Consider the following 9,140-nt stretch of genomic DNA (forward strand, 5'->3'; position numbering starts at 1 on the left):
TATTTTATGAAATAATTTTAATTTTTTAAATAAAAAAAATAGATAAATGATGTGAGCGAAGAAAAAAAATTCCTCGTCAACTAAATAAGAAATTTTTAAAATATTGTAAAAAAAGGATCTTACGTTCTCTATCGATATATATAGGGTGTGTTTGGCAAACACGTTGGGGAGGAGAGAAGTCCGTCTGAGCTTCTTGAAAGTTTCACTTTGATGTTTGGCAATTTTTATCTTTCTGAACGCAGAATTGATTCTGCTTCTGAACCCACGTTTAGGAGAAGCTCAAATTTGTAACTTCTGCGTTTCACGTTTCACGTTTAGGAGAAGCTAAAATATTTCTTTTTTACCAACCCTACCCTTCATTTTCTTCTATAAGAATGATATGAGTAACTATTATCTTCACAGTCATTCTTTGTAGTTCTTTCTACTTCTTTATAGTTTTTTAGTTCCATTTTTTTTTCATCAAAATCGTTCAGATTTATTTCAATCATTAACAAATTAAAATTTATTTATTTTTATTTGATTTTATTCATATGAATTTTATTTATGTTTTATGGTATTTTTTTTGTTCATATGATATATGTGGTTGGTTTTATGGAATTTTTATTATTTCTTATTTGTATAATTTTTTTTCTATTCTTTGATGTACTCTATTTTTGTTTTGTATTACTTTTTTTATTTTTTATTCTGACTTTGTAAAATTTGTAATTATAAGGGATAAGTACGATTTTGGTCCCTCACGTTGAGGGTCAGAATCGAACCCGTCCCCGATGTATATTTTGATTTAAAATCGTCCTTAAAGTCGCATTTAAATTTAAAATCGTCCTTTCTAATAAACACATTATGCATATTTTATATTTTAACTTAATCCTTTTATTACTTAAAATACTTCAGGAAATCATATCATATTTTCATTTCACACGTTCAGTTTCAAGTTGAGTAGATGGAGTTAAGCCCACTTTAGTTTTTAAGATGGATAAGTTACATTGATTTAGTTTTTAACTTTTGAATTGTTATAATTTAGTCTTTTAAATTTAAAAAGCGCACCAATGTAGTTCTTTTTATATTTTTATTATTAGAATTCAATGGCATTAGTAACGTGACTTAAGTCTTGTCACGCTAGTCGTATTAAAACGCTGTCATACGTGTTTTGATGCTAAAGAAGACACTAAATAATGTCGTTTGAAGATTTGAACAATTAGTATTGTTCAAAAGGGAGACGTGTAACGTTTTAACATTGTTCAAACCTTCAAACGACGTCATTTAGTATTTTTTTAATGCTAAAACGCGTACGTCATCGTTTTAATATGTCTAGCATGACAAGACTTGATCCTCACTAACTGCATTGAGTTCTAGAAGGACGATATTGGTTCATTTTTTTAAATTTGGGAGATCAAATTGTAGCAATTAAAAAGTCAAAATTAAATTAGTACAACTCGCTAATCTCAAAAATCAAAGTAGGACTTAACTCGTACATGGTTGGCCAACTCTTGTTGTAAGGATTCTAAAATTTCATACACATATTTCACTTTACATATTCTTACTTTGTTTGAAGATGAAGGGAAATTCTTTTGATCAAATTGAACTTTTGGCTTTACAAAAATAAGTGAAAACATAAATTATTTAGTGTATCTTAAATAAAGTAAGGTAGACTTACTTTTATTGTTAGAGCATGTATCTACTCCCCTATCAAATAATCTTGGATACCAATATCTCTTCTTTCAGCTCTTGTTAGTAACACATTGTGTATCATATGAAACAGGATTGGCCAAACGAGGAGAAAGAACAATCAAGTCCTGTATCTGTACTAGATTGCCCCTTCGAAGATGATAACCAAGGTATAACATTATATTCCCCTTTAAGTCCATTCTTTTAACTCACACTCTATCTATAATAATAAAAATAAAATAAAAAATGTGACCGAGGACTCTATAAAAAATAAGAAATAAGGATGAGTACAAATTTACAGTGTATATATGATTTATGATTACAGGAAGCGAACAGAAGCACATGCAAGAGAAGAGAGGGCACTTTAAAGGCATGGCTTCAGTGAAGCCAGTGTCCCTGGAGAAATTGATGTCAATGTCAGAACTGGACGATGATCATGAACATTATTGTTCAGTAGTATCGGTACCAATTAAGCATGATAACAACACCAAAAAAGATGGCAACAGAGTAGAGGAGAGTGCGCGAAACCTTCTCAACTTCTTATTGCTTAAAACATCACCCAACTGTTTGATAGTTAAAGCAGAGAACCTGTTGTTTGATTACTTCAAACAAAGTATTATCATCGGAGAAAACAACAACAATAATGATGATTTATCATCGTCAAAGGAGCTTGAGATTTGCAAGGTGGCCGAGGATTGGGTTCGTGGGAATCCACAAGAGTTATATTTGGGTTGGGAAGTGAATAAAGGAAGAGAAATGTACATTAGAGAAATGGAAAAATGTTTAGAGTGGAGAAACTATGACAGACAACAAGTGCAACATTTGGCCATTGAGCTTGAAACCGAGGTCTTCACTACTTTAGTTAACGAGCTCCTACTTGATCTGTGGATTTGCTAGCTAGCTAGCTAGTTACTTCAATTATGAAGAGTTATAATGTTTCTGACAATCTTTTTTCTTTTTTCTAATTCATGTTTGTATTCATCTCTTCCCTTTCTCGGGGATAGGATACATAGACGGCTAAATTTTGGAACAATGTTCGGGGCTCAATTTTGGATACTTAATTTGGTCATATTTGGTATGGTGTATGTTTTCCTTCCCTGTATCATACACGATTTGAAAATATCCAAACACTTTAAGTAATAACTAATAACAGTGAGACTCATCTAAAATTAATTATCGGAATTCGGATATACATACATATAAAGCTAAAATAAAATAAGGTCAATTATAGTGTACAGATGTTCTTTGTACATATTTTTCTTTATTGAATACTAGGATGACACGCGTCAAAGTGCTGGTCCTGAGGGAACAACTTGCAAAGCTCACTGAATAAGTTACAGAATTTAGTGTAGGATGCCTAACAGCAGAAGCCGAGTCGCATGAGGAGCTTAAAACGGTGTTAGGGCCTCAGGGGTATTAGTGTTGGGCTCTTTTTTTTTTTGGTGATCTCATAGTAGGCTCGTCAAAATGGGTCAAACTTACCAGGTAAGTCTATTTATCTATTTAAATGGATGGATTTTGCCTTTAAAATTAAACCCGTTTAAATTTCGGGTTAAATGGGTTGAGCCCGATTAACCAAAAAAAATAACGGGTTAAACGGACTAGCCTGCAGATTAAACAGGTGGTCCATTTATTTTTTTTTACATTTTTTTTAAAAAATAGCACTTTTAGTCTATATTTTTTTCGATCCAATCTGAAAATCCAATCCATCAACTAAAAAAAATTATTTTTAAATGAACGATGCGTATGAGATTCACTCTGGCCGCTGCATCCTCCTCACCTTCCGTAGTGCGATTCACGATGAATTCAGCGCCGGACTGGTATCAGATTGTGGGGATTATTTCAAACTTCAAAGGGAAATATTCGGCTGAGTACTTTCAAATTTCAATCATGTGGGTGGAATTTTTTTTTTTCTGGGACATGTGGGTGGAATGGTTTAGGTTTAGCTTTTGGGTTCTGTCTATGTGGGTTGGGTCTTTGGTCCACACTTTGACCAAAAATTAGTTGTTCAAGAAATTGCACTTTATACCAATTAGTTGTATTTGGACAAATTATTTGAAAAAAATTTTAAAAATAAAATATTTTTCAAAACAAATTTTTTCATCTTTGTTTTTCGAAATCTTTTTTATTTTTGAAGTTGAAGCATGATTTTATTGAAGTTCGCCCACTTCATCGACAAATTTTATTGAAAATTCATTGAAACTAATGAGTTTGTCCATTAATGTAACAAACTTGCTCATATTTTCATACAATTTGGATTGTATTAGTATATTTTTATTTTTTATTTAATTTATTTAATCTAAAATTTGAACAAATTTATCACACCAATAAACAATCTTGTTAATTTTAATGAAGTTCACCGATACAGTAGGTGAATCTAAACAAAATCTACAAGTTGCCGATGCAGTGGATAAATCTGTTCCAACTTAAAAAAGATTTCGAAAAATAAAGATAAAAAACTTATTTTGAAAAATAATTATTTTTTTTTTATTTTTTTCATAAAATTTTTGGCTGTACTTGTGTTTGTTTTAGTTTTGTTTTTTTCCTTCTGTTGGTCTTAGGCTACTTTATATTGCCCAAATAAATATGGTCTTTATATAACCAATTTGGGTTGGTGTAGCGATTAGTTTAGTATTTCGTTTAAGGTTTTGTTGGAGATTCGAATCGCGCATTGTTCATGCCGCAATCTATTGGACAGCGACAGACCGTTAGGCTGCGTTTGTTTCTGATAATAGGACAACACAAGACACTGAGAACAAGACATAAAGAATAGAGACACAAAATATTGTATTCTTTTATACTGTTTAGTGATAAACTAGAACAAATTATGAAAATCTAATTTATTTTTATTGTTTCATTCAGAAAATTTGAGAAGAAAAATATAATAATAAAATAAAAAAATTAGTTGAGTCTGTTATTAGTGTCTGTATGTGTTTCATGTCAAAATGGACACAAAATACACTAAGTCATTATCTCTTGACACAATGTCTCTATCCATGTCTAATCTATCAAAAACGATTTTGTATTTCTATATTCCTATCTCGGTGTTCCATCCATATAAACAATTGCATATTTAGTATACAAAAGCTCTGTTGTGTAGAAAAAGAGATATTCTCGTTGAATCAATAGACATTTCAACTTTGTCAAAACAAATAGACATTTCATAACTAAACTAATTTTAAAAGCTCATACATGCTAAAATTTATATTCTTTTAACATAAAACTCTAATTTTTAATATATTCATTTAATGTAAGTTAATAAATACAATATATGAAATATATTTTTATTAATAATATATGATCTGTACCAATAATTTAGGATCGACGTTATACCTCAAAAACAGCACGTTTTAACAGTGCAATATACCAATTCAAAACCACGTCACTTATCCACTTCGTTACTTATCCCAGGAGAGGAATCCGATCGTTAGCTCGGATACAAAGCCAGGGATCTCGGACCCACTAACAGATTCCCCTAACCATAAATAACACTGATCAGATAGTCAGAGACCAGATCTCAACAAAAACACTTACGATAGTAACGTATAGAATATTATTCCTGCTCAGAAACTAACTTAAGCATCGGAGTTCTTTTTGCAGGTACTCCCCACTGCTCGGACGAGGCTTGTATTGGTGGCGCGATCTTCAGTAGATACGGTTGACCAAGCCGCTCGGATCCCAACTGACATATACCTCGGTTCGAGCTCCTGGCAGGAACATTTGGCGCCCACCGTGGGCCCGAGAGTTCATTCTCACCCCTCACTGAATTTCTAGCTTTAATTTATTTCCTATACTCGCACTATGTATTTTCCTCTTGCAGGAAGCAAAGCATGACCGACCATTCCGAAACCCAACAACATTCTCAAAACAATGCCGACCTCCTTGCTGCCAATTCCGTCCTCCAGGCGGAAAATCAGTGACTAGTCGAACTCCTAGCGATGCTGCAAAACAACGGAGATCGAAAGGTTGACAGCAAGAAAATAAATGCTGACCAACACGAGGAACACCAGTCGGAGTCCAACACAAAAATAGGAGAGACAATCCCGAAGAACGTGAGACGCCAGACCAACCCGTTCTCCGAGGAAATAATGAGCTTCAAGATGCCACAGAACTTCACACTTCCGATGACGCTAACGCCTACAAAGGAATCGGAGATCCTAAAGTCCACGTTACAAAATTTGAGTCTATGATGTTCCTCAACAGCGACTCAGACCCCATCCTGTGCCGATCTTTCCCAACATTCCTAGATGGAGCTGCTTTATTATGGTTTTCTAACTTGCCTACAGGATCCATAAACAACTTTGATGAGTTCGCCAAAATGTTCATCAATCATTTTGCAGCATCCAAGATATACATACGTCAGGGAATCAGACTACCTCAGCACAATCAAACAGGGACAACACGAGAGCTTAAAGGACTACATGACGCGCTTTACAACAGCAGCAATGGAAATTTCCGACCTCAATTCAGAAGTACAACTGCACGCAATAAAGAGCGGTCTCAGGCCAGGAAAATTCCAGGAAGCAATCGCTGTGGCAAAACCAAAAACACTGGAGGAATTCAGAGATAAGGCGACAGGGCAAATCGAAATAGAGGAACTTCGTGAAACTCGAAGGAACGAAAAGCCCACATCCAGAAAGGAGGAAGAAAGACCATACAGGTCCCAAAACAGAGACTCTAAAAAGCCTTTCAGGCCAGCCCCGAAGTTCAATTCTTATACCAAGTTCAACACCAAAAGGGAGGATATAATCAAAGAGATCCTCCACAGCAAACTCATCAAACCACCAAGCCGAGCTGGCACATACCAAGACCAGAGGTATGTTGACAAGACGAAACACTGCGCCTTCCATAAAAAAATTAGACACACCACGGACGAGTGCGTTATAGCTAAAGACACGTTGGAAAGACTAGTAAGACAAGGGTTACTGGACAAATACATCGGCAGACAACTCCACAAAGAACAACCAGCTTCACATGAGGCAGAACACCTGAAAGCAAATGGCAAAAAATCTCAGTGGCAGAGTAATCAACCACCTAAGAAAGTCATCAACTACATTTCAGGAGATTTCGCGTGTGGTGGGGGCACAAGCTCGGCCAGGAAAAGAAGCTACAGGACCATGTTGGCGGTCCAAAACGAAACACCCACTGACGCACCTACTCCAGAAGTCCCTGACATCACATTTACCAGCAAAGACTTTGACAATAAGACTCCCAACCTTGACGACCCCGTAGTCATCTCAGTAACAACAGGAGACCTCTTAGTTCGGAAAGTCTTGCTAGACCAAGGCAGCAGTGCCGATGTCATGTTTCTGTCGACCTTCAAGAAAATGCAACTCAACAAGAAAATTCTACAGCCGTCCTCCGGAGAGTTCGTCGGATTCTCAAGGGAAAGAATCCCTATGACAGGTTATGTATGGGTGAGGACAACCCTAGGGGAACCCCCTAACTCAAAAACTTTAGACATTCAATACCTAATTGTTGACTGTTTCAGCCCATATAATATTATCTTGGGAAGACCCTCTTTAAACACTTTCGGAGCCATAGTCTCCACAATTCACTTGTGTGTTAAGTTTTGTTCAGAAAAAGGAACCATAGCAACAGTTCACTCGGACAGGAAAGAGGCAAGGCAGTGCTACAACGCAGGGCTAAAAATACAATAGACACCAACAAGGAGAATAAACTCGGTATACAATGCCAACGACATACCAGACCTTGCCGAGTTGGATCCTCGGATCCATCATGAGCAGAGGCCAACACCAACCGATGATCTCCACAAGGTAAGCCTGACCGAGGATAAGAGTCAATGCACTAACATTGGTTCTACCTTGCTTGCAGGATACAAACAACAAATGACAGATCTACTGCGAACAAACGCCGACCTGTTTGCCTGGACCCCGGCCGACGTGCCAGGGATAGACCTAGAAGTCATATGCCACAAGCTCGCCCTCGACCCCAAAGCCTGACCAATAAAACAAAAGAGGAGGCAACTCGGAAAGGAAAGGACAGAAGCAACAACAAAGGAAACACAAAAACTGATAAGCGCAGGCTTCATTCGAGAAATACAATTCACATCCTGGTCATGGTCAAAAAGAGCTCGGGAAAATGGCGGATGTGTGTAGACTTCACTGACCTGAACCGAGCCTGCCCTAAAGACTCCTACCCCTTGCCAAACATTGATAACCTTGTAGACAACACCTCCGGCTATCAGATCTTAAGCTTCAAGGACGCGTACTCAGGCTATAACCAAATACTTATGCACCCAGGCGACGAGGACAAGACAGCTTTCATAACCGACCAAGGGAATTTCTGCTACAAAGTCATGCCATTCGGCCTCAAAAACGCGGGTGCTACATATCAGCACCTAATGGACAAAGTTTTCCAGAAGCAAATCGGCAGGAACATGGAGGTATACGTGGACGATATGGTGGTTAAGTCAAACACAGAAGAAGAACACCTTAACGATTTAAAAGAAGTATTCGACCAACTGAAGAAATACAACATGCGACTGAATCCAGAAAAATATGCGTTTGGAGTCCAAGGAGGTAAATTTCTGGGATTCATGTTGACAAATAGGGGGACAGAGGGAAATCCTGAAAAATGCAAAGCAATTTTAGAAATGAAATCGCCGTCCACAATCAAGGAAGTACAGTAACTCACAGGGAGGCTAGCCGCCCTCCATGACATTGGAACAACCGAGCATATACAATAAATTTGTTATGAGTATATTACAGGAACGAGATTGGAGAACATCGTACATTGAATTCCTGAAGATCGAAAAGAAACCCGAAAATGTAGAGAACCCAAAGCTCTTCCAGAGGAGGGCGGGTTTCTTCACAATCATAGGTGATGATCTATACAGGAGAGGATTCTCCTGACCCCTGCTCAAATGCCTAGGAAAGGAGGAGGCCGACCTCGCAATGGAAGAGACCCACGAAGGAATTTGTGGCACACATATCGGAGGTCAGAGCTTAGCCACAAAAATATTGAGGGCTGGATACTATTGGCCAACATTGAGAAAAGATTGCCTCGATAAAGTCCGAAAATGCGACAACTGCCAAAGATGCTCACCGATCATCCACAACCCGGCCGAGACATTACACACGACAGAAATTGGATGGCCGTTTCACAGATGGGGGCTCGACATACTTGGTCCCTTCCCAATCTCCAAAGGACAGGTGAAGTTCCTGATTGTAGCAATCGATTATTTCACAAAATGGGTAGAAGTCCAACCTCTAGCGAAAATAACGTCAGAAAAGGTAAAAGGTTTCATTTGGAAATTTATCATATGCCGATACATACTGCCTATGGACATTATCACTGATAACGGTAGACAATTTACTGATAAGAGAATAGCATCTTTCTTGCATGATTTGAATATAAAGCATCATTTTTCCTCAGTGGAGCACCCACAATCCAACGGGCTCGCCGAAGCTGCTAATAAAGTTATCTTGCAGGCTCTAAAGAAAAAAGTAACA

At 37.2% G+C, this 9,140-nt stretch overlaps 2 protein-coding genes across 2 annotated transcripts in view; both read left to right on the plus strand.

The window, feature by feature from the left end:
* The window catches only part of LOC107618201 (uncharacterized protein DDB_G0271670-like), a 5,239-nt gene extending 2,499 nt beyond the window's left edge, over positions 1-2,740 (plus strand). Inside the window, exons 2-3 of the mRNA XM_016320194.2 lie at positions 1,760-1,835; positions 1,991-2,740. Coding sequence (XP_016175680.1) covers positions 1,760-1,835; positions 1,991-2,562 — 648 coding nt within the window. The 3' untranslated portion in view covers positions 2,563-2,740. The remainder of the gene's footprint in view (positions 1-1,759; positions 1,836-1,990) is intronic.
* Positions 6,783-7,325, plus strand: LOC107607267. Its single transcript, XM_016309242.2, has one exon. It carries the CDS (start codon positions 6,783-6,785, stop codon positions 7,323-7,325), a length of 543 nt encoding a protein of 180 aa, XP_016164728.2.

The sequence above is a fragment of the Arachis ipaensis genome, chromosome B01 (genome assembly GCF_000816755.2).
Source record: "Arachis ipaensis cultivar K30076 chromosome B01, Araip1.1, whole genome shotgun sequence".
Classification (NCBI taxonomy): domain Eukaryota; kingdom Viridiplantae; phylum Streptophyta; class Magnoliopsida; order Fabales; family Fabaceae; genus Arachis; species Arachis ipaensis.